Source organism: Eretmochelys imbricata, chromosome 15 (assembly GCF_965152235.1).
Source record: "Eretmochelys imbricata isolate rEreImb1 chromosome 15, rEreImb1.hap1, whole genome shotgun sequence".
In the NCBI taxonomy this organism is placed as follows: domain Eukaryota; kingdom Metazoa; phylum Chordata; order Testudines; family Cheloniidae; genus Eretmochelys; species Eretmochelys imbricata.
The window spans coordinates 26601618-26626965 of record NC_135586.1 but is presented as its reverse complement, the minus strand read 5'-3'; the positions used below and the strand labels follow the sequence as shown (position 1 = coordinate 26626965).

Genomic DNA, 25348 nt, shown 5'->3' with positions numbered 1-25348 from the left:
CAGTGAATACCTTGAAGACAATGGTGTTACAGATGTTTAACTGGGAGGTCACAGTCTCATCTGCAGATTCTTTATTACTGATGATATAGGTACAAGCCAGAGAGAACCAGCTTAATTAAAATTCAAAGGGCTAGTTTCAGGACTGGCAGTTAAATATATATATTTTTCTCCTTTTCTATTTATAAATGGATCAAATTTTCTCTGGAAGCCACTGAGACCCAATATAGCTGGAATCACACTGCTATTTTTACAGTTACAAAAGAAAAAAAGTCACAATTTATGCTCTTCTCCAGTATAAGTCCATGTGTGTGGCCCCCACATACTAAACTAGTTGTTTAAAAACAAATGGTCAGTTTGAATTCAGTGGAATTACATGGATAAATCTGGCACAGTATTTTGAATAGTACATAGCTCTATTGGTTGATCTTGCAGGGCCAATACCCTGCTCATGCTATGGGGAAAAAATCACCTATGCTGTACTTCAATATCTGTCTTCTACTAACTGGGAACAACTGTAAACAAAAAAAACCCCACTTACTTTGCCTGGTTACTTAGAAGAGTTACATTCACATTTCCCAATACCAGATTTAAGTACAAACTGAAAGACAAAACATCCAAAGACAGATCAGTCCATTTTAATTTAATACAAAAGAACTGCTGCCCCGCAGGCTAGATTTAGAAAGATGTTCCAACTCCAGTAAGCAATACTGCATATTGTGGTCTAGATTTTTTAATTATAGCAAGAGATGAAACTAGAGAAATTCGTATAAAATGCAAATGGTGCCTTAGGAATAACATCAGTACTCTCTTCAAATTGATCCCCAATATTAGTTGGTGATTGGTGTGGTGTTGTTTTTTTGTTTTTTTTTTTAAATCAACATTTTAAGGAGTAAGACAGATAAAAAGTTTCTGGTGGGAGGCCTCTTTACTGTCTGTAGTGTTAGGGATCAGGAGAAATTATGAATCAACAGTGAAAATCAGGGATGGGGAAACTGGATTAATATTTTCACAGCAAGATAGCTACATCTGCAAGAAGCAGCCCATGAATGGCATCCCAGTACTGTTAAGACAGAGTACCACAGATGAGAGCTCTCTTGGTACCAAAGAGCAAAAGCCAATACAATTATAATTGTAATACGGGAGCATTTACATGAATATTCTGAATAACAAATTTCCAAGTTTGCCAAGCTTTAGAGCCCATATAGTTTCTTTCAAAAGTGAAATTTATTTCTGATTCATCTTTCCCTCTCCATTTCAATCCTCCTGCAAGCAGGAATGTGATTAAACATCAAATAGTCCACTGTGCTATCCGATGAAGTGAGCTGTAGCTCACGAAAGCTCATGCTCAAATAAATTGGTTAGTCTCTAAGGTGCCACAAGTACTCCTTTTCTTTTTGCAAAGACAGACTAACACAGCTGTTACTCTGAAACCTACTATATTACCGTTTTATTTACCTTCTGCTTTCCTCTTATTCTTTGCAGATATATCTGTTAAATTCTTTTAGAAGAGACACACTGATCTAAATACTTGTAGCAGCTTTATATTAGGAAGATTAATTTTTAATAAATACATACCCATTTCTCTTTGGTAAATAGGCTTCCATGTCAAAGAATATATTTTGCCTGTCTTTGATCTGGGTGTTAATTTGCTGTATGAGATCAGATTCTTCAGGACTAGACTTGTGTTTGCACCTGCGAGGATGGTGAAAACACAGATCCCTTTTTACAAAATGGATTTTAAAGGGGATAAAAATCAGCTTAAACATGGTAACTTTAAAAAAAAAAAAAAAAAAAAGAAGAAGAAAAAAAAAAGGTATTTCCTTACCAGCACTTCTAACAGCAAGAGCTTACCTTTAAACTTTGGCTGTTAAAACTGAAAAAATAAAATCTTACTGTCCTCTGTTCATCTTAGGTGCCACAAGTCCTCCTTTTCTTTTTGCGGATACAGACTAACACAGCTGCTACTCTGAAATCTGTTTACACTGTTTCTTTACTTTCACACTATGTTCAGCTTGAGCAACAGAAAGACTAGTCAATGATTATAACGTAATGTGAAAATTTCTAATCAATTTTGCTTTTTGTTTCTCAGTTCATTAGCAAGCTGCTATATGTTTCGATTCCAAAAAACTGCTAAGTAATGCTATCAATCCCTTTTCAAAAGGAACTTTTCATTATCTTTAATTTTTTAAAATAGTCTTACAGGTATTTCATAAAAGCTTGCTTTTAAAAATTCGAAACTGATCTGAGTGTGCTTTTAAATTGAAAAATCTCTATCCAGACCATAAACTTCATAAAAGGCAATCTGAAGGGGAAAAAAACCCCCAACAAGCCCACACTGTATAGCCTTTCAAAGTGACATCATGCAGCCTACAGAGCCTCAAGTGAAAGGATGTTAACTAATTTAAATCCAAGAGATCGATTTGGTCCCTATACAATTAATGTATGTTAGATGGAGGAAGGCAGGGGAAAAGAACCTCCAGATCAGCTCTTCCTGCTGTCTCCCCTCTATTGAAATCAGCAGCTCTGGGGACAGCAGGTGGTGCCAGTTTAAGCACGGCTGAATACAGACAATATTAGAGCAATAGGAGGGCTTTTCATTAACTGCTTTGTGACTCTAATCTCAATCATACTGCTGCTCAGCACACAAAGTTCTTCTGAATAGAAGGAAGAGCTAAGTGCTGAAATAGTGCAATGATGGACATTTTAAAAAACCTCTAAAATAGATTGTCATACGGAGCTCACTGCTTTGTACCAAAGGAGAGAAAGTTTGAGGGGGATGAGGAGGAGGAACAAATGTAATCTCCAAACTATAAAGCAAGATGACACTTCTGTGGATTTTTTAAGTTACTGCCCAGCTCTGCTAAGAGATTATTCCAATTGCAACTACCAATGTGTGAACAGATACGGAACAGCCTGCCAGTGCTCAAAACAAAGGGGAAAAATGCAGATTCCTTTTACTCCTGGAGGAATTATGCACCACTGTGTATGCACAGAATTTATGTCCCCCACAGATTTTTTTTGCTTCCCCGCAGAAAAATTACTTTCTGAAAGGGAAGCAAAGGGAAGCCACAAGAGCAGTCAGGAGATCCTCCCCAGCAGTGTGTTTCAGGTGCCTGGGGCAGCCGGCAGAGGGGTAAATCACGTGGGGGCATGGGGCAGGACAGGGGAAGACCCGACTGGTGGCTCCTACCCTGTGCCGGGTTTAGCTGCTAGTCCCAGCTGGGCTAGGGAGGACAGGACTTCCTCTTCACGGCATCTGGGGATGGGACAGACCCATCCCCAGATTTCTCCTCCAGTGGCAGGAAGTTCTGCAAACTCCCCACCCCCACCTCCTGCACCCATTGCTCCTCAGCTGCAGGGGGAGGGATCCCTGTACAGGGAGCTGCTTCTCCATCTGCCTAATCCCCATGCATCCAGACCCCCGCATACCCTGACCCTCCCGCCGATCCTCTCTCCCCCACACACACTCAGAACCCCCCGATGAGCCCCTCTACACCTGCACCTGGACTACCCCAACGAGCAACCCACACCTGGATCCCCACCCTATCGAGCCTCAATCAGCTGCATCTGGATACCCACCCCACTGAGCCCCACTCCCTCAGCATCTAGACCCCCTACTCAGCCCCCCACACCCAGATCCCCCCCCATTGAGCCCCAAACACCTTCTCACCTGGACCCCCTGACAGAGTCCCATTATCATTGCACCCCAAACCCCGCAACAAGCCCCTGCGCATCCAGATCCCCTACTGAGCCACCTGCACCCAGATTGCCCCAGACAAAACCTTCTCAACTCACACCTGGATCCCCCCACACTAAGCCCCTCCACACTTGGATCCTGCCTTACTGAGCCTCCCTGCCAACACCTGATGCAGCTGACACAGGGAGGGCAGGGCCCCTGGAGCGTTTCTGGGGCAGGCCAGGTCCTTGCACTGCGTCAGGGTTGGGTGCAGCCTCACCGCTGAGTCCATGTCCTTGGTGGGGTGGAGAAGAGGTTGCACAGTGATCTCCCACCTCTGTGCAGCCAGTGGCCTGTGCTCCCCAATGCCATGCTGGAGCCTCCACATTTATTTGACAAATAAAATTTACAGAATTTTAAAATATTGTGTGCAGAAATTTTTTTTTTTGGTGCAGAATGTCCTCAGGAGTATTGCTTTGTAGTGGTAGAACAGAAGGAAAGGGGAGTTCATTTTTCAACGTTTACCACTTGAGCACTTGGAAATGGGACAATAAATTGGGTCACATCAGGAAATTCTGAAAAGGAAATATTAGTAGATGATAACTAAAAGTCCATGTAGTAGAACACTATCAAGTCCTCATCTCCTTCTCTTTAAAAATGTATCTTAGTCTGGTGGTTAATCAATGCTTACATATGATCTAACACAGAGTAACTCTAAAAGATAAATATTTGATGAACTGGGAAGCAAATGTTAACCAGTACAAATATTACAATATCAGCTTTAAATCTCAAAAAAAAAAAAAAAAGATTAAAAAACTATTCCTCTTTTAGAAGTATATTAAAGTCCCCAATAAGCCAATGTTGTTGGTGGGAGTTGAGTATCCAAACACCATATTGGAAGAATACCACTGAGGATTAAAATTTACCTTCAGATGCAACTACATGGCTACCAACGAATTCACATGACTTTTCCATAGTTAGATGGAACTGAGTTTTATCTTACTAATAAAACTACAGGTAACAGGCTGATGGCAATGCAGTCCTACAGTATAAAAATATTCCTACAACAAAATATATTGTAGGGAGCAATTCTGTATTGACTCCTGAGGGATACACGAGATGATCTAGTTGGTCTTTTCTATTTCCATGAATCTATTATGGTAGTAGTTACATCAAAATTTACACCGCTGTGATAACCTAAGGCGGCTCGCTTTTTAGGAGACTGGGAATGCAGCAAAACAATAGTTATAGCCTGTATTTCAGTCACTCAGGAGAACCCCCCCCAAGACTATCCCATTACCGTTGGAGGCTGTATTTCAAGTCTTTTAATTTCCTCTTCTGCTTACGAATGGAGCTGCTGCATGCAGCCTGCAAGTTATTGAGTTCTTCAAGTTTCTGTCTATAGACCTTGTGAGTTTCCTGCAAAAGAGCAGAGAAAAAAGGAGAAAGCAGATGCAATTTCTTTAAGCCAGAAAAACCTTTGGAGAAAAATAAAAAACAAAAACAAGACACACGCTATTTTTCTGGGAGAGCAGGGGCCCAGGTTGCTCCTCCATCTTGCTCCTACCTGCCTAAGGAACAGGTCTGCCTGTAACTGTGGGTGCTTTTTGAGATTAACATCTGTATCTCCCAGTAACTTCAACTGGAGCTGTGGGTACTCTCAACACCACCACCAAAAACAAAAGTCATTTTCATGATTTTGATGTCATTCCTAGTGGGGAAGGTACCTGCTGCTGAAATATGGCCAAGTGCACCATTTATCTTAAATTGGTTTCATTCTATGCAAGGTTCTCAGGATACCTATGGCACATGAATGCCCAGTCCAAGTGATTATAAATTTCACTTAAAAAATAAAAAGCCTACATAAAGAGGAGGAGGAATGTCTCCTATTTACTTCATTTCCCTTGCTGTTACTGAAGAGGTCATTTATACTTCATAATGAGCTTTTCCACTCATTAAAAAAAAAAAAAAAAAAATCTTCTCCTCCAGTCTGATCCTCCAGTAAAGTCATAATCCTATGTTCCATCCCCAATCTGTTTCTGTGAAATGGCTGGTTAAATGACAGACCAACGACTCCAATTTCACAGTACAATAAAATGGGAGGTGAAGAGCTAGGAAGAAAAGAGGAAAACAGACCTGGTTTACACATAAAACCCTCTTTACCACTTTTGCTAATTAAACAAATTTGAATGACTAGTAACCAGTACCATATTCTGATTAACAGATATAGTTTGAAGTCTGCCACTCCCTACAGCTTGACAGGCCCTCTTTAAAAAGAAGAGCCTCCTCATCACAACCTGTTGTTTTCACTTCTGAACCCATAAATTACTGCTTGGCTGGCTTTTCCACTGGCTGTGAGCACATCTGCATGTTCCTCGCACCTATGCACACCCCTCATTTTAGCTTGCAGGCTAACGTGGTAATTTCTTCACTCTTTATGTTGGTTTTATTGCCCTTGCTGAATTCGTCTGGGACAAAAGTACACACTAAAGCTCCTTCAGCATTAACTATCATTCACCACATTATGGCCACACCAGCTGGCTGAAGCTAAACCCAAGCAAGACAGAGGTTATGCTGGTGGGCACAGGAAAGTACTCTGAAGAGTTTGCAGCTATGGTGCAGTCTCATTTGGTTGAAGGTAGACAACCACCATCGGTCAATTCAGTTTCTAGCTAAGGAATGCTCCTGGATTCCTACTGGTACTAAGCTCTCACATTGCAGCATCCATGAATAACGCTTTCTACCATCTCCAGTTGGCTAGGAAACACCATCCAACCCTGACAAAAGATGACCTGGCCTCAGTTATTCATGCCTTCATCAGCTCTCAGCTGGACTAAAGCAATGTGATATACCTGGGCATGAAGCCTTCAGCTCTTAGGAAGCTCCATCTAATACAGAATGCTGCAGTACATCTCCTTACCAACAAACACACCAAACCTGTCCTCTGCTTGCTACGCTGGCTTCCCATAGAATATCGAATCAAGTTCAAGGTCTCTGCCCTCATCTTCAATTTACACTGGGCCCAGGTCATTGTGTAGCTAAAAGATCAACTAAACCTCTGAGATGAAGACCACAAGCGATAGCTTCCCTCCTCTAGCACATTATAGAAAACTGCATTAAGGGTGAAGCTCCATGGTGCAGAAGACAGAACTTTCTCAAGGGCCAGTTCCAGATGGTGAAGTGAACATCTACAGGAACTAAGGATCATTGCAAACTTCACCAACTTCCACTCCAAGTGCAAGACGTATTTCTTTAACTTTGCCTTCTCTATCGAACATATGGCAACATGTATTTTTGTAAATTATAAAAAGAATTCCAAAGACAAGACACTACTGCAACACACTTAGCCCCCTGGGGAAAGAATGGGAGGGATCACACACACACATTTAGTCACATCATTTAGTGCTCAGCTGCTATGGTGATGAGTGCAGTATAAGAACTTATACAGAACAGTTACATTTGACAAAAAGCATCTGACACAGCTTTCTCCCAGGTCCTCCTAACCTGGAGTGAAAGGGGTTGATCCCATCCGCAATAGTCAGAAAACCAAGCTCAACATCAGCCTGCTTTGTTAAAATAGATGTTCTACTCTGTTGGCTGCGTCCACACCAGTAAGACAACTGTTTTCAAACACAGCTTGAAGACATGACATGACACACTCCAGACAAGCAAAACTAATTTCATGGTATAGACACCAAATCCTTATCCAAACTAGGTCAGAAGCCCTTTAAAAAAAAAAAAAAAAAAAAAAAAAAACCAACACAGTTCCAGCCAGACACCATTTTCATCTATACACAGTACGATCACAAGCCAAATAGCAACTGTGCTATGAACTAGCTGAGGGAAGTTTGTCTATAAAGATTTCTGTAAGCGGGATTCTAAGAGTGTAAGCAACACAAATGCCTGTTCACACTGGACATAGCGGTCTAACACTACGAAAGGGTAACCACTCATTTCTGAACAGAGTCATTATTACATACACATTTCTGTAGTGCCAGTCAGTATAGCTGTTGTAGCTGGCAGAGTTCAGATTCCAACATCAAGGGTGTTCCCCTTACATTCATAATTAACCCCACCCTCTTTTTTTTTTTTTACTCCCACAAAAGTCAATTTAACACATTAGGCAGTGCCTTAATATACCCACTGTTATGGCAAATACGTTGCTCAAGATTTTCAAAGAACCTTCTCTGCCTACAACTAGGCTTCAAGTTCATATTTAGGCACCAAAATAAGTTGCCTGATTTTCAGAAATGCTGAGCACCCAGCAGTGCCAATTGATTTCAAAGGGCACTTCTGGAAGCTCAAGATTTCTGAAAATCAGGGCACTTATTTTGGTGCCTAAATCCAACTTTATGCTGCCAATTTAAAATCTTGGTCATTGCTTTATAAGATTTTGGACTAGGGGAAAAAACAACAACAACAACAAGATGGTGAGGAAGAGGAAGGGGTTAAATGTATAAATAAGATGGTGATCAATTGTTCCCCATGTCCACACAGGGTAGGATAAAAGTAATTGGTTTGGTTTGCAACAAAGGAGAATTAGGTTAGACATTGGGGAGGGACTTTCTAACTATAAAGCATAGTTAAGCATGGCACAGGTTATGGTTTTAAGAACAAATTAAACAAACAACATCTGCCAGGGATATCCTAGGTATACTTAATCCTGCATCACACGAGGAGATGGACTAGATGACCTCTTAAAGTCCATTCCAGAACTACATTTCTCTGATTCTATATTTGCATTGCAGGTCTATCCACTAAGCACATCTCAAGTAAAGATCAGAGGGAGTTCAATTACACATTTGTCAGTTTTGTTAACATCATTCAGCAGTACTTAATGTGCTAAAAACATACAGAAAAAACACATATTTGCTTCTCTTCTCATAAGGGTTTAAACACATGTTCACTATATATACACACAATTAGAATGCAACACAAATTGAACTGTATGCACTGGATTTCAGTTTCAAAAATGCCTGTAAGCAGTGGCAGCAAAGCCATAATCAAAATAACTATCTCCAGGACTGGACATGGCCCCTCAAATTAATTTTTAAGAATCAGTTATTTAATGGAAGGCAGTTTAAATATTAACTAATTCTGCTTCTTTTGAGCTTGTGCAATCAGTTCTTTTGACTGTTTACACTATCTGGTTAAAAAATAAAAAGTTAATTTCCAAAGGTAGTTAAAATATTCTTAAATACATTACACTCTGGCTCTGCTTTAACTTTCCTGAAAAGAAAGACTTTAATTAAAAACACAGATTTAAAAGATTGCGAGTTCCACAGCTGCAGGAAAGCAGACAATTGTTGTAAAATCCACATCAACGTCCATAAGAAAAAAAAAATTTTACAGCGAAGTTATTTACTCATTAAGAAATATCTGGGGAAAGTTTACAAAGGGTGCCTTTTTGCAGTTCAATGTGTGCATGACTCCTATTATGTTAGCTAGCATAATCCAAAGGTCAAATACATCCCTGGAGGTTTAACTTCAGTGCACAACTTTCTATGTGGAAAACTCTGTGCTGATCATTTAAGAACTTGAACTTATCAACTTCACACAGGTGCCTTTCTCCTAAGAAGCTACGCAGGGTTGTAAATACTACAACAACTTTCCTTGAGTTCATAAACTCTGCAGTGTCATGGCCTCAATGATTACTCATTTATACAAATGAAAGTCATGTTTCCCAACATATTTGGGAAATCAAAGTTGCAGTCTGAGTGTAACTTGTGACCATACTATGATAGCACATTTAAATGTGCGGGTTTGTTTGTTTTTTAAATAGGTGCCCTGAGGTCTGTTCTACTGCGCACACCACACCTTTGGTTAAGTAGGCTTGTGCATGGCACATGTACACAGATACACATTCACCTACCTTCCTCACAGGGCTGTTGCAAGGCTTATTTAGATGATGTATACGAAGACCTGCAATATGGGGATATATCTAGTAGACAGAGATAAATTGTGTGCACAAATGCACGTGTACACACACACACTTGATTATTTAGTCACTATGGGGAAAATCCTTACCCACATCCACATCTTCCATAGATACATGAGGCCCAACTAGGCAGCAGAACTGGTGTGGCTCTGTCACGCAGGGCTGGAAGGAAGGAGGCAGGTTGCCAGGAGGGTCAGCAGTTTCTGTGCACCAGAACTGTGCTCCTCAAGGTTCCAGTGTGGGGGTGTGGCTTGGGATCCAAAACTATATAGATCCATTGGCTGCTCCCTTTCAATCAATTAAGTCAAAAACACTTGACAAACATTTAGTCTTACAACATCCCTCCTACATGTACAGATTGGGAAACCAAGGCATGGTAACTAGTAATTTAGGGTGCCCAGCTTCAAATAGCTTAAAGATGCCTCATTTCTAGAGAGCAGATGATCAGCACTTGGGGGCGGACGGGGGGACAGGGGGAGAAGAGCCCCTTTAAGATGTCTGCAGTTAAGTACCCAAAAATCACTACTCACTTTTGAAAATTAACCTGCAAGTTACTTGCTCAAGGTCACCTATCAAGTCAATGACAAAGGAATAAACAGAATCCAAGAGTCTTATTAATTATTTGTATTACCATTACACCAAGGGGTCCTAATCATGGCCCAGGACCATGGACCAGCCATTGTACAAACAGAACAAAAAGTCAGTCCCTTCCCCAGAGAGCTTACAATCTGAGTATAAGACAAGAGACAAAGATGATACATTACAGACAGGGAAATACTATGAGACAGTCTTGATCATAATAGGCAGAGTATACAGGGAACTCCTCCCAAGAAGGAGGGACAGACAGCACAAAGGTGCTTGTTTGAAAATGTAACTAGGTGAATGATGGAAACTGGCATTGCGGACAAGTCAGAGGCAGGAGTCGGCCTCTAAACAGCAAATGAGAGATGACAAGTAGGGTTGGGGATGTCCATGAAGGGCCTTGAAGGTAAAGACAAAGTAGCTTGTTTGATGCGACAGAGAATGGGGAGCCAGTGGAGGGACGCAAAGAGAGGGACAAAAGGGTCAAAGAACAGGCTACAAAAGTTATCCTTCCAGCAGCATTCTGAAAGAGTGAAGCAAGACAGCATTTGTGAAGGCCAGAGAAAAGAGAGTGTTTCAGCAATACAGACACAAGATGATAAGAGCCTATATAAGAGTGTGGATGGATTGGAAAGCCCATGTCTTAGAAATGTTATGCATAGGGCCCTACCAAATTCACGGTCCATTTTGGTCAATTTCACGGTCATAGGATAAATTTCATGATTTCAGATATTTAAATCTGAAATTTCATGGTGTAGTAACTGTAGGGGTCCTGACCCAAAAGATGGTTATGGGGGAGTTCCAAGGTTATTGTAGGAGGTCACAGTATTGCCACCGTTACTTTTGTGCTGCTGCCTTCAGAGCTGGGTGGCCAGAGTGTGGCGGTTGCTGGCTAAGGGCCCAGCTCTGAAGGCAACAAGACAGAAGTAAGGATGGCAATATCATACCATGCCATACTTACTTCTCCGCAGTTGCTGGCGGTAGCTGTGCCAGCAGAGCTGGGTGCCCGGCCAGCAGCCACTGCTCTCCTGCCACACAGCTCTGAAGGCAATGCAGAAGTAAGGGTGGCAATACTGTGACTCCCAATCCCCTTACAATAACCTTGCAACTCCCCCACCTGATCTTGGTCATCACCCTTAGAATTAGGAGTGTTGGGGGGAAAAGAACAGATTCTTCTTCTGCAGTAAAAGGAAGGCATCCCCCAGGGAGCGGGTGACCAAGACCCCCCTGTTTAACAGAAAAGAAGACACTTCTTTTTGACACCTTTGAGAACAAGATCGACCTCTGGCCATCCCCATATCTGGAATACATCTGGTAGGACCTAAATGTCCAGCTCCCATTCCTAGTCATAGGAGAAGGGTCTACTGACAGCATCAGCTGTGTGTTCTGGATGCAAGGAAGGTAGGCAGCTGAAATCTGGATATGGTTAATTATGCACCACTTCCAGAGCTTTATCTTGCTTCTCTCTGCTTGTTGATATAAAACATGTAGGACATGTTGTCCATCATGACCCTGATTGCTTTGCCCCTGATGAAGAGCAGGAAATTGAGGCATGCATTCCTGACTCTCCTAAGCTCCACCAGATTGATGTGGAGACTAGTTTCATGGACTGCCTATCTGCCCTGAAAAGTGCGGGTGCCAAGATGGGCTCCTCACTCTAACAGGAATGTGTCCACCATTAGAGTCACTGATGGGATTGGGCAGAAGAAAGGGATGCCCACACAGACATGGAGCTGCTGATTCCACCAGTTTAGGGAGTTCTTTACTTGCAAGGGGACCAGCACCTGCCTACCCAATGCATCCCTGGTCAGAGAATAGGCAGTCCTCAACCAACTTTTGAACAAGCAGAGGTCACAAAGGTGCACACTGCCATATGGCTAAGGAGTTGAAGTCAGTTCTTTACTGATGTCTGAGGGCTTCCCCAATTTGTCCCTACCAGACCTGACAGAGACACAAATTTGTCTAAAGGGAGTGTTCTCTAGCTGTCACTGAGTCCAAGTATGCCTCTATAAACCATATTCCTAACAACTCTAAACTAACTAGAATAGAATAATTATTTATTCAGCACTGTGAATTGTCAGAAATGTGATTTGCAATAAATGTGATTTGCCGAATTTGGTGGAGCACTGGGGCTCACACACTTACTCTTGCAAGTAGTACTGCAGGGACTTTAATCATCTCAGAAGTTTAGGGTGACAGCTAAATAACTTTTCATTAAAAAAAAACAACAACAACAAACACTCAATGCTCCTCCTCACCACATACAAATACAGTGCCTTTACATACATCCACCCCATGCTTCCTCATGCCAGACACTAAGGCTATGTAGTGGCATGTGGGCGAACTGCCCACAGTTCCTTCTCTACATTATTGTATAGTGTTGCTGGATCTGGTAAATAATGAGCCTAGTTTTCACCATGTATGTAGCTGCATTTTTTAAGACATTGACATACAGAGATCCACAGCATACGTGGGCACCATTCGTAATCCATCTTGCATACAAAAAGGTACTACAGAAACTACATAGTCCACACAACTTTCCTAAAGTTACGCATTGCCCACCTAGGCTACTTTACAGCAGTATCATATGAACGCATGTAAATTACATATCACATCTGCCTGCCCAGGCTTGCTATTTAACTGTCATTTAATGCAGGCAACAATGCACTAAGACTCCTTCCTCACCTCCTTCCCTTCACATATATTCACACACAACCCTGCATTAAAGTTTCATCATTGTAATAAATGTTAAGAGCCATGTTTAGTAATGGAGTTACTCCAGCATTACCGCCAAGACTAGCCACTTCTGTGCTGAAGTACTACAGGATCCCCACACTTACATCTGCATGAAATGCTTTCTCAGCTTTTCTCCACACAGAATACAGCTACAGTAAGCAGCAGAAACAGCCTTTCTGCAATTTAAGAAATAACATTAGAACCATAGAATAACTGGTAAGAATGGGCTAAGGTGAATGCCTCCTGTGTAGCTTGAAAGCTTGTCTCTCTCACCAGCAGAAGTTGGTCCAATAAGAGATATTATCTCATCCACCCTACCTCCTAATAAATCTTCAATGCCAAGACTCAAACTACAATAGATTCCCTAAACAGCAACAGAAACCACAAGCTGCTAGAATCTGATCTTCTGGGAACCAAAATGCACTAATAGGAGTGAATCAGATTAAATTCAAGCTTAATATAACAAAATGTAAACCAGCATCTGGAAGAGTAATCATCAAGTGAACACCTTTTCATATGGCTTATAACGTAAATTCCCCTTCCCCAGCAAATATAGGTATAAAGTATTGCGGTTGAGATTTACAGGTGAACTAATACAGGGGATGCCAAAAGAGCTTTAATTTGGCTGTTGTATTCAAAAAAACACAGTTCTATGCATAGTATTTTCTTTATTCATAATAAAATAAATTATTCTCTCTCCTAACACTGCAATAATCACCCCATAAATAAAGTTAAATAATACACTCTCCAATTGGAACAGATATCATGAGAAACTGAAAGGCTGACTAATGGACCCTAAAAAAGTTTAAGGATATTACCTACCACTGAAGTGTTTGTAGGCTTTTTTTAAATATTGCTGTTCAGCTAATTATTTCATCCCAAGCAGAATGAAAATATGCCAAAAAGAATAAATCCAAGAGCTTGTCAGAAACTGTTCAATTAAAAAAAAAATCAGAATTATCTTTTTGTACAGAAAGTAGTTTTCTCTAGAAAAAATAAATATCCTTATGCAAGTAGTTTCTCTCCTCACTAACAAGCATTGCATCCATGATCCAATGTGACGTTCTACAGCCTTACTTTCTCCAGAAAGTTATTAGCCACAGTGAGCGAAAGGAGGGCTATAGCTAGCGGATACACAACATTAATCCTTCCATGCATGGCAAATCCCAAGGCTTTCCCTCCTCAGTTACCAATCACAGGCTTCCTCTAATGCATGCCTAGGTTCATCGGATACTAGAGATAATCAGAACTGCCAGGTCTCATTCCAGCTGCAGAGCGTGTCCCTCATAGGGGAAGGCCAAGGGAAGATCATCCATTTTTATACATTTTTTTTAAAAAGGACACCTCCACCCCAATACACACCACTTCTGTCGGTGGTGAAGAGTTTGGGTTTTTTAACAGAGGTTTTTCAAATCTCCTTCTCTCTATCAGCATGACCCAGCTTGAGAGAGTCCTGCATCAGAAGCCCATTAGCTGTGATGGGGCCCGGTCCCCACCCTCTCTTAAAGCATAGCTCAGGGACACAAAGGGGTGTGGACGCATACACACAACAAAGCAAAAGCTTTCCCCCCCATCCCAAAGCAAAGCACTGGCTGGCCTCTCTGCAAAACCCTGCCGCTTCCCATCACCTGGAGCTGCTGAAATTCCTCTTCCAGCTCTCGCCACTCTCGCTGATACCTCTCCGACTGCAGTAACATGGTGCAAGGGCAGTCAGCCCCAGCCGCCCTCAGCCTCCCCGGGAGACTCCAGAGAGCGAGAGCGATTTTCTAGCGGCTACAGCAGCGCCAGCTTCCAGCTGGTCTTAGGGCCACGTGCACGCCCTGTCCTGACGTCATCATGCGAACCCTGGGGTTGGGAGTGCTTCTGAGCACGCGCGCTCCCAGGCTCTGCTTCCCACCGGCCCCCTTGGCCTACGGTAGGGGAACGGGTGCGTAGCGGTGCTGCCGCCTTGCGTGGGTCTCTCTGCTGTAGCCGTGACTGTACTCTTTCGGTTGCCCTGCCCATGCACTCCGCACACAACCCGCAGGCCCGCATCTCCGCTCATGCAGGAGCCCTGCCGCTTTTCTGCTCAGAGCAGCCACCGCTTCCAACCTCGGCTAAACGTGCAGCCTGTCGTTGCCACCCCAGCCAAGGTCAACTGAGATCTTCCCAAGGACACTGTGCACTTGGAGATTTATTGTTTCTTTTCCAGCAATAGATAAAAAAAGTGCAATTATTGCATATGATAATTAATTCAGTTTTATCTTCTGGAGCATAGGTGTGCATTGGCACTTCAGGGATACAAGGTAAGAGATAGGGCTGATCAAAGGGAGTCTCATTTTCATAGAGTTGTGGAAGCACCAGACTGAAAAATCATACTAGGTCATTCAGCCTGTTCCCCTGCCAGTGTGCGATTATTCCTTTCAGCACACAATATAGTATTTTAATCATTCTATAATTAAATGTACCAAACGGTAGGAACTGCATCCCTTGAGAGACTGTACATATTAACAGAGATGACCATATTTTGCTTAGATTATTCTGTTAATGCACAGATACAGTGGTGATAGGAACAATTTAAATTCCTAATGTTGTATAGGGCCCAAATAGCTAGCCAATATTTGGACCCTTGCTGTGTTGTTTCTGTTAAGAAAAATTGATTATACGAGTCAGGTGTTTCTTTCAGAAATCCAAGCCTGCTTTCTCACTAAGTACTCTGCCCAAAAAAAGCTCCCATGGCTCCCTCCCAGGGCCACAGTCACACTGCTTCTCTCCTGTTTCCTTTCTTTCTCCCTGCTTTCTCATTCCTTTCACACATATAGACAGCCATGTCAGTCCTGAAAAGTATGTACAATATTCCTTGTTATCTTCAAGGAATAATGAGAATCAATGATCCAGTCACTAACTGTTAAATTATAATTATTGCAAACATTTATAAGATACCCATCACTGTAATATCTAGGCTCACTTTACCTGTCTTAGATTAAAAGCAAAATGATCTCCTAGCATAGGAAGCAAATTCCCCATGGCTCCCACAGCTCCTCGTCTTAAAGGACAGAGATGAGGAGAACATTGACAATAGGCAGAATGCTTGGGGCACTAGAGCTGGGAGTTAGCAGGAAGTCTGTACAAAGTGATGAGTCTTACAACACTTTTTGAATGTGACCAGGCTTGGGTAAATAAGGCAGGAGAGCTTCTAGCAGAAATTAATTCCCACGGAGATGGCCTACTACCAAGAATATCCTCCCCCAGCTCCCTGAAGCCTCATCTTTGTGACAGCATAGGCATTCTGGACAAACATATGTGGCATGATTGGTCCTAGCCCATTAAGTCATTGTAGATGGTGACCAGAACCTAGAATCTCACTTCAAAGTTGACTAGCAGCCAGTGCAAGGTGAGAACCTCTGGTCTTTAATGCTCCCTAGTCCACCTTGTTCAGAAGGCAGGCACCTACATCTTGCACAAGTTGAAGCTTCTGAGTTGCCTACTTGATTAGTCTCAGGTAGAAGGCATTGCTGCATTCTAGTACTAGAAGGGACACAGGCCTGGATAACTGTGATGAGCTCTGCATCAAAAGGAACAGTCACAATCTTTTGGTCAGCTAAAAGAAGGTGTTTCTCAGCACTGTTGCTATCTGAGAATCCAGGAGCAGAGATGAGTCTATAAGACCCTGATATTCCAAAGCCCTTTGAGAATGGGTGGTCAGACTTTAAAATGCTTTCTCCTATCAATCACCATCACTTCCATCTTATCCACATTGAGTCAAAAGGTTTTCCAGGTCCCTATCTCAGCCAGATATTAAGAGGATATGAAACAGTTCTGTCTGGGCTGTAGGAAACTAGGCAGACTTGAACCATCAATGTATTGATGGGCATTGTAACCCATACTACCTCACAGTCTTTCCCCAGTAGTTTCACTTTAATGTTGACCAATAAGAATGATATGACTGAGAGCTCTAAAAAAGGCAGAGAAGTCTCCCATCACCACCATCTGGGATATCTCTGACAGGAACAAGCAGAACCACTTTGAAGTGATTCCCTCTGCCCTTGCTAGGTACTTGCAGTTCTGTCCATTGTCCCAAGCAGATCACCAACCAGTGAGACGCAGCCAGGACTAGGTCTGAAATGGCTGGTGTCCCTCTGATAAAAGGGCATTATTAATCTCCAACAATAATGGACCCAGACATTCTCCACTTGTTTGCACATCTCTCCAAGAGAATCCAAGCATCCAAATAGGGCAATGGCTGAAACTCAGGAAGGATGGTGCATTTCCTTCCCTCCTGCCGTGACACTTCTCCTATGGCTCCTGAGAGGTCATCTGAACTATCATTCTCTGCAAAGTAGATTGACTGTTCCTCATAGTGAGAAACAGTCAATTCTAAAACTGACTGGGGGCTATCAAGGCTGGTCAGTCATTTTACCACTTGTAAGCTGATGGGACTCTGTTGGATGAGAAGATAAAATTCTTAGTCTCGAAACATAGCCATTGCATATAAATATGCTGTAGATATATGTTTAAATTAGATTATCAGATCTATCAAGGGTCATCTGCTAGTGATACTTCAGTCTGTTCCCCTCTTATTTAATCTGTCATTAGTCAAACCCATAATGATGCTGTGGAAAGGAAAGGGCATCTGGGCATTATGTCTATGGAAAGAATATTGTTGCAGTTCCCTCCAGGCCATCTATTTGCTTTCAGATAAGTAGGATAGTTTTAACTCCCTGAGAGTTTTTAATCAAACAACACCCTACATTCTCTGAGAGCAGAACATCCAAACACTGGATACAGACACATCAGCGGGCAAACAGATAACAGTGAAGGGAAGAGGAATTTGGCCAAGGATACCAAGGCAAACCCAAGGCCTTATGAATAGTGCCATGGGATCTTTTATGTGGTTCAAAAAACCTACAGTTTATACAGAGTGCTACTCTAGTATACTATTTTTGACAAATCGTATGATTTTAGAAAAAAATTATAAGGTTTGACAATCACATTTTAGATCACAACCACACATTAATATTTACTTGTGTACATGTTGAAAATATTCTGATTCACCATAAGGATGGAATACTCCCTACTGGCAAAAGTAGAGCACAGGATCAGGTCCAAGAGGTGAATATAGCTGGACCACTTGGTAACAGTGACCATAATATAATTAAATTTAACATCCCTGTGGTGTTGGGGAAAACACCACAGCGGCCTAACACTGTAACATTTAATTTCAGAAACGGGAACTACACAAATGGGGAGGTTAGTTAAACAGAAATTAAAAGGTACAGCACAAAAAGTAAAATCCCTGCAAACTGCATGGAAACATTTTAAAAACATTATAATAGAGGCTCAACTTAAATGTATACCCCTAATTAAAAAACATTTAAAAGAGCCACCATGGCTAAACAACAAAGTAAAAGAAGCAGTGAGAGGCAAAAAGGCATCCTTTAAAAAGTGGAAGTTAAATCCTAGTAAGGAAAATAGAAAGGAGCATAAACTCCGGCAAATGAAGTGTAAAAATATAATTAGGATGGCCAAAAAAGAATTTGAAGAACAGCTAGCCAAAGACTCAAAAAGTAATAGCAAAAAAAATTTTAAGTACATCAGAAGCAGGAAGCCTGCCAAACAACCAGTGGGGCCACTGAACAATCGAGATGCTAAAGGCGCACTCAAGGATGATAAGGCCATTGCGGAGAAACTAAATGAATTATTTGCATCAGTCTTCACGGTTGAGGATGTGAGGGAGAATCCCAAACCTGAGCCATTCTTTTTAGGTCACAAATCTTAGGAACTGTCCCAGATTGAGGTGTCATTAGAGGAGGTTTTGGAACAAATTGATAAACTAAACAGTAATGAGTCACCAGGATCAGATGGTATTCACCCAAGAGTTCAGAAGGAACTCAGATGTGAAATTGCAGGACTACTAACTGTAATCTGTAACCTGTCATTTAAATCAGCTTCTGTATCAAATGACTGGAGGATAACTAATGTGACGCCAATTTTTAAAAAGGGCTCCAGAGGTGACCCCGGCAATTACAGGCCAGTAAACCTGACTTCAGTACCAGGCAAACTGGTTGAAACTTTAGTAAAGATCAAAATTGTCAGACACATAGATGAACATAATTTGTTGGGGAACAGTCAACATGATTTTTGTAAAGGGAAATCATGCCTCACCAATCTAGTAGAATTCTTTGAGGGGGTCAACAAACATGTGGACAAGGGAGATCCAGTGGATATAGGGTATTTAGATTTTCAGAAAGCCTTTGACAAGGTCCCTCACCAAAGGCTCTTAAGCAAAGTAAGCAGTCATGGGATAAGAGGGAAGGTTCTCTCATGGATTGGTAACTGGTTAAAAGGTAGGAAACAACGGGTAGGAATAAATGGTCAGTTTTCAGAATGGAGAGCAGTAAATAGTGGTGTCCCCCAGGGGTCTGTACTGGGCCCTGTCCTATTTAACACATTCATAAATGATCTGGAATAAGGGGTAAACAGTGAGGTGGCAAAATTTGCAGATGATACAAAACTACTAAAGATAGTTAAGTCCCAGGCAGACTATAAAGAGCTACAAAAGGATCTCTCAAAACTGGGTGACTGGGCAACAAAATGGCAGATGAAATTCAATGATGATAAATGCAAAGTAATGCACACTGAAAAATATAATCCCAGTTACATATAAAATGATGGGGTCTGAATTAGCTGTTACCACTCAAGAAAGAGATCTTGGAGTCATTGTGGATAGTTCTCTGAATACATCCACTCAATGCGCAGCAGCAGTCTAAAACACGAACAGAATGTTGGGAATCATTAAAAAAGGGATAGATAATATGATAGAAAATATCATATTGCCTCTCTATAAATCCATGATATGCCCACATCTTGAATACTGCATGCAGATGTGATCGCCCCATCTCAAAAAAGAAATATTGGAATTGGAAAAGGTTCAGAAAAGGGCAACAAAAATGATTAGGGGTATGGAACAGCTGCTGTATGAGAGATTAATAAGACTGGTTTCAGAGTGGGACTTTTCATCTTGGAAAAGAGATGACTAAGGCGTGATATGATAGAGGTCTATAAAATCATGACTGGTGTGGAGAAAGTAAATAAGGAAGTGTTATTTACTCCTTCTCATAACACAAGAACTAGGGGTCACCAAATTAAATTAATAGGCAGCAGGTTAAAACAAAAGGAAATATTTTTTCAGACAATGCACAGTCAACCTGTGGAACTCCTTGTCAGAGGACTATAGGTCAAGGTCAAGACAATAACAGCGTTCAAAAAAGAACTAGATAAATTCATAGATGATAGGTCCATCAATGGCTATTAGCCAGGATGGGCAGGGATGGTGTCCCTAGCCTCTGTTTGCCAGAAGCTGGGAATGGGCAATGGGATAGATCACTTGATGATTGCCTGTTCTGCTCATTCCCTTTGGGGCACCTAGCATTGGCCACTGTTGGAAGACAGGATACTGGGCTAGGTGTACCTTTGATCTGACCCAGTATGGCTGTTCTTATGTTCAAAATATTTTTCTTCCTTGTGTGACAATAATCCCTCCACCTCAGCTTATTTATCCTTCAAAGAAGCCCTGTTCTCACAAGCTTAAAACCATACTGTTCCAGATAATAGAAAAACAAACAATCTAACAGACTGGTGAGGTCCCTTGATGTGGCATGTTAGAGGTCAGATGGCTGTCTTGAACGGATCCATTGGGGGGGAGCATGTATTACCAATGTGTTCCTTCTCTGCAGCATATCTGCAGTGACAAAGCCATAATGCAACTACTTGTGCCCCCAGAGCCAGTGATGATGCATTCTCCAAAGTGTGTGTCCATGCTGTCTCGATGAGTTGGGTACATGGGGTTGGTTGGGTGTCCACAACCTCCTCTGCACTAGCTAGTGTCTGTAGTACAGTGTCTGGAGGCTAGTGTCTGGTGCTGAGTCCATCATCTACTTCCAGAACGCTTATATTCCACTCCCATTACTCCAGCCACCAAACCTAGAGTGCCAAAATTGCTCACATATCCCCTTTATTTCTCCACCCCACTGCTCTATTCATAGTAGGAGATATAATTTAGCCTCTTGTGTATTTTGCACACTATACTCCTTAGCAAATGTTTCAGTCAATCATGGTTTGAGAGTAATGCAACATTTTGTAAAATGTAAAAATTTAGTCACTGTATTTTGGGATTAGCTGGTTTCATACATATTTCCTTATTCTCTGGCATGTGGAATTGTTTGTATATTGTCCAGTATCAGCAACTGTTTCTTATCTCTGTGGCTTTTGATAGGTTTGATACTGCATGTTCTCATCTATATACGTTTATTATGCCTTTTGCTATGGAAAACACAATGGTATTTTTGTCTTTTAACCTGTAAAAAGAGCACTCAAATAAGTTGTTGGGGGATAAGTAGTTAGGCCATAGTACTTCTCACTGCTGCTGGTTGAAAAAAAAGTGGGGGGGGGAGTTTTGGAACTTTTCAAAGGACATACCATTGTTTTGGAGGACACACAATTGCTTTTGCAGAGTAAAAGTTTAGGAAAATAAACTCTTTTTCTGCCATTATTTTCAGTTAATTAAAGATCCAATCAGTTTATATCATGGTAGACACAATGTGATCAGTGAGAACCCTTGTTTTGTTTGCTTGCTCTCCCCTGCATCCTTGTGAGTTCAGTCATAAGGCTGTTCTCTGCTCTGAAAACCAGTAACCCAACCTTTCCTCAATACAGACATTCCTGTCCCAACAACATTGTCTTCCCAACCAGCTGGTCAAGCACAACCACTTGGTCATAGGGCCGTTCAAATTCCCTGACAATTTTCATTCCATCTAAAACCTTCTCAAATGTGGTTTGAGCATTGGCCTGCTAAACCCAGGGTTGTGAGTTCAATCCTTGAGGGGGCCATTTAGGGATCTGGGGCAAAAATTGGGGATTGGTCCTGCTTTGAGCAGGGGGTTGGACTAGATGACCTCCTGAGGTCCCTTCCAACCCTGATATTCTATGATTCTATGATTCTATCCACACAGGGCCTTTCCAAAGCAAAGTCAGTGGATCTATACACCTCAGAAAGACTCTGGCAGTTAGGAACTGAAACAAGTCTCCCAAACAAACTGTTGCTTTCTCCATACAGTGATTCACCCTGAGTTAATTCAATCAAATCACTTCCACACCCATCAGTTGCAGTGAACTGCTTGCAAAAACTACCCTGAAGATTTTTCTCTTCAGGAATCTTTCTAAGCAACAACCCATTTTTCACAGAAATTCTGCCCTTACCCTTTTCACCTAGGTCTTGCTCTAAAGGAATATTTTCCTGAGCAACAACACTCTTCCTGGGTTTCCCTTAAATCCAGAATCACCTCTGTGCCATCAGGAGGATTTTCACAAAACCCCCTTTCAGGTAAACTGCTAGTCTTCATAGTCACAAGATTAGAAGCATTCTCTTCCTTGTTGCAAGTTTCCACACTGTCAGTGGGTAACATAGTCACATCACCTTCATGCTTTCCTTGTGTCCTTTCGATGATATCACCGTGATCAGACAAAGTTGTCATATCTTTCCCCAGCAACATACTAGCAACAGGCAAAATAGAAGCACCAGAATCGCTTGGTCTCTGGGAGCTATTTATGACATTAACTGGATGCAACCTAGTTACAATGTCATCATCCCTAGCAGACACAAATTTAGGACCACTTCCTTCCTGGGCTTTAGTTGTATCCAGAATCAACTCTGGGTCATCTGATAAATTTTCAACCATCATAGGCAGACAGACTTCTTCTGTCTGCTTTACAGACAGAAAAGAGCTGGAGAAACATTCCCCTTTAACAGACAGGCTTAAGATATCCTTTCCTTTGTCCCAGCACACATGGCTGTTCACGGACAATTGCTTGGAGATTGGAGTAGCTCCCTTCATAGGCAAGTCATTACCCCTAACAGACACAGAAACATTTCCTTCACTGTCACAATTCTCCACACTGGTAACAGTTAAGGTATAGGGATACTCATGTTCCACTAACCTTGCCTTCCCAAACTGCTGATTAGACAAAGCCATCAGCTCAGAAGGCTGCTTATGCTCATCTAAACTCTCTTTGCCTTTCCCTCCCTTAACAGATAAACTGCTGTTTTCCACAAACAGTGTCATATTACACAGAGCTATTTTAAGTACATCACTTTTACCTGGGTCACACTTAACTTTTCCAAGCTTTACTAGCCAACAATGTATCACTCACGAAGAATGTACCCCTTCCTTCCTCTGTTAGGGCTTTAACCTGATCACCAATTTTAATTTGCTCTAGAGAAACATCTTCCTGAGCCTCATCTAATGCCAGATTCACTTCTGAGATACCAGACAGACACTCAGAAATTTCTTCCACATATGCACTGCCTCTTTGCACAGATAAACAGCCATCTTCCTTAGACAAACATTTGGAGAAACCCTCCATAGGCAAATCCTTGCCCCTAGTAGACACAGGTTCAGGATTATTTCTTTCCCATGACTGGTTTATGTCATCAACTTGACTGAACAAAGCTTTAATATCATCCCCAGTCAAAAGATCCTTAGGCAATAACTTTCTAACACCAGCTATAACTTCATGTTTAACACCATTCCATTCAAAATGGATTCTGGTTAAAGGCACACTTACAGTAAACTCATAGAGGATTACAATAGTCATACTCTTATTTGCTAAATAATCTTCCTCTTTGACAAGATCTGCTTTAACAAGTGTGATGTTAGAAGCTGTAATTTGCCCTAAACAGCTTTTACCATTGACTTTTACATTCTCTGCACAAGTTATGGGGTTACTTCACCCGAGCTCACTGTAAAAGCGTTTACATAAAAGATGGCAGTGTTGAGGTAAATTTGGTTACACACAGACAACTGCTTAGAGTCAAACAACATACCAACATTGTTACAAACTGGATAGATTCTATCCCCATCTTTGCTGTTGAGAGGAGTTGGTTTTTCAGGATGATACAATTCTTGTTGTTCCTTTATTCTCTTGAGTAGGACTTTAAGTCTGTCCACTTTTGCCTTAGCTTCTAGTTCCTGCAATCGAATGTATGCCATTTTTCGTTTGTGTTCAAAACACAGGCGTTCTCTTTCAGCAACTTCTCCTTCCAAATCAGCTATTTTTTGCTTTTGTTCAAGTTCTAGGTGCTGGTTTCTCACTGCAAGCATTTTTGCTGGGTCTGCTTCCTTATCACTGGCAATTAACAGATTTTTCAGTTTCTGCTCTGGGGCCTTTTGCATAAAATACAACCCTCTCTGTAAGCACATTTCTACCAGGTTTTTCTGTCAGGATCTCGATCACGGGTCACTCACCGTAACTGATTTTTAACCCTTAAACTCCCCAATATCAACATTAAATTTTGACAAGCACGTGGTTCTGATCCAAAAACCCAATTAACCTGTGGTAATGTGCATCCAAGCACAACTACTCCACTGTGACCGGGGTCCTAGTGGAGAGCCAGCTATGGTCACTCAATTAGGGTGAACTGCAAAAAATGGGGCAGCCAAACCCCAAAAAGCTGGTGGATATTCCCATAGTTAGGTTTACCAAGCCAGCATAAAACAGCTTCTTTATTACCTTACTGGTTACTCAGAAGTCCAAACAACACAGTTCCCTTAAAGTGATCCAGCCTCAGGCCTCCATTCAGGTACCCATGTCAAATATGATGAAAATTTCTGTAAATCTTATTTCATCACATAAAAAAGGGTTCTACCAATCCCAAAGGATCGGACACATTACCTTCCAGGTTAATGAATGCTTCAGATCTTACCCAAATACACGCTACAGCCAATTCTTATTAACTAAACTAAAATGTATTAAAAAACTAAAGAGAGAGTATTGTTAAAAGATCAATATACATACAGACATGAGTTCAATTTGTTGAGGTTCAGATTCACAGCAGAGATGGTGAGCTTTGCAGTTGCAAAGAGTTCCTTTAGAATTCAGTTCATAGGTCATAGTCCACTGTCCAAATCTCATATTCAGGGCATACCAGCATAACTGGGACCTCAGCCTTGCGATTCAAACTTCCCCTGATGAAGTCTAAGCAGATCTGAGATGACAGAATCAGGACCCAAGTATCTTTTATACAATTTCATGTCCTCTTTGACAAGTTGGGATTTCCTCACAGAACAAAAGGTAATTAGGATGACTTTGAAGGAGGTCCATCACCAGTACTTAGCTATACGAATTAACATAAGGCCATATGCTTTTTCCTCCACCATTCACAGTACATTTCAAAGAGAGATGAACACTGAGATATCCCATGTTTACAATTCATTTAAATGCTAGGATCTTCTTTTGACTTCTGAATTATCAGAATACAGCAAGGACAGGGACTGTTTATTACATTGTTGACCCTACTCATACATATGTAAATACACAAAAACACAAACATTATCTCCCCACATGTCTTCTGTGGGTTATTTATTTTTCAGGATGTTTAA

The 25348-nt window shown here is 41.5% G+C and overlaps 1 protein-coding gene across 2 annotated transcripts in view; it reads right to left on the bottom strand.

The window, feature by feature from the left end:
- The window catches only part of TMEM120B (transmembrane protein 120B), a 42305-nt gene extending 27629 nt beyond the window's left edge, over positions 1–14676 (bottom strand). Inside the window, exons 1-4 of one of the 2 annotated variants that reach the window (XM_077834610.1) lie at positions 14561–14676; positions 4977–5095; positions 1576–1692; positions 539–598 (exon numbers count right to left, since the gene is read on the bottom strand). In XM_077834610.1, coding sequence (XP_077690736.1) covers positions 539–598; positions 1576–1692; positions 4977–5095; positions 14561–14629 — 365 coding nt within the window. In that variant the 5' untranslated portion in view covers positions 14630–14676. The remainder of the gene's footprint in view (positions 1–538; positions 599–1575; positions 1693–4976; positions 5096–14560) is intronic. The other variant, XM_077834611.1, reaches the window with a different exon arrangement.
- Between the last annotated feature and the right edge of the window lie 10672 nt (positions 14677–25348).